Source organism: Gigantopelta aegis, chromosome 3 (genome assembly GCF_016097555.1).
Source record: "Gigantopelta aegis isolate Gae_Host chromosome 3, Gae_host_genome, whole genome shotgun sequence".
In the NCBI taxonomy this organism is placed as follows: Eukaryota; Metazoa; Mollusca; class Gastropoda; order Neomphalida; family Peltospiridae; genus Gigantopelta; species Gigantopelta aegis.
Window position 1 is genome coordinate 58,756,572 of NC_054701.1, and position 939 is coordinate 58,757,510.

Genomic DNA, 939 nt, shown 5'->3' on the forward strand with positions numbered 1-939 from the left:
ATGTCATTTCTTCAGAAACTCAAAGAAGCAGATGCAACTCTTAATCCAGATACCGTAACAACAGATTATGAAGTGGCAACAATCAATGCGCTGCAAGAAGTTTTTCCCGACACCCATGCACATGGCTGTTTGTACCATTTATCCCAGTGTGTGTACCGCAGAGTTCAGGCAAATGGACTACAAGAAAGTTACACAACATATAATGAGCTGTCTTTACAGATTAGGATGATTCCTGCATTGGCATTTGTGCCAGTTGCCGATGTACCTGCTACATTTGAACTTATACAAGAAGATCTCCCAGAGGAACTGCAGCCAATTCTTGATTACTTTGAAGATACATTTATTGATCGAGCTAGACGCCGTGGTAGGAGAGAACCAAGATTTCAACATTCCATGTGGAACTGCCATGACAGAGTTGGAGATGGATTGCCACGCACTAACAACCACTGCGAGGGGTGGCACCGCAGGATGTCAGCAATTGTTGGAGCATATCACCCAAACATCTGGGTGTTCCTTGATGTTTTAAAGAAGGAGCAGTCCCAGACAGAAGTAGCCATGACACAGGCACTGGTCGGCGAAGATGGACCACCACAACGCCGCCAGTACAGGGATGTCACCAAACGACTAGAGAATCTCGTCAATGATTATGACAACAGACGTGTGTTGCTTTTCTTACGTGGAATTGCCCACAATCTGTAGATGTAATCCCACTGTTCAGTTAAATAAAATACAATTTTGATCACTAATAGTATTAGTAATTCTTTATAATAGGGGGGAAATGACTGGGGGGGGGGAATGACCTAGGGGGGAAATACCAGGGGGGAAATGACCGGGGGAAATGTACCGGGGGAGAAATGACCGGGGGGGGGGATGCCCTGGTATGACCTCAGCTATCTGGGTTGTCTGTCCCCTGAAGCGAGTTAGTGGTTAGTGGGGGAG

General features: G+C 46.2%; 1 protein-coding gene across 1 annotated transcript; it reads left to right on the top strand.

Annotated features, from left to right (window-relative positions):
- LOC121368746 lies at positions 1–699 on the top strand. Its single transcript, XM_041493494.1, has one exon. The coding sequence runs from the start codon at positions 1–3 to the stop codon at positions 697–699; it is 699 nt and encodes a 232-aa protein (XP_041349428.1).
- The last annotated feature ends 240 nt before the right edge of the window (positions 700–939 follow it).

Bases quoted from the DNA above. Each gene is read 5' to 3' on its own strand.
- LOC121368746 (XM_041493494.1), top strand. From the start codon at position 1: ATGTCATTTCTTCAGAAACTCAAAGAAGCAGATGCAACTCTTAATCCA.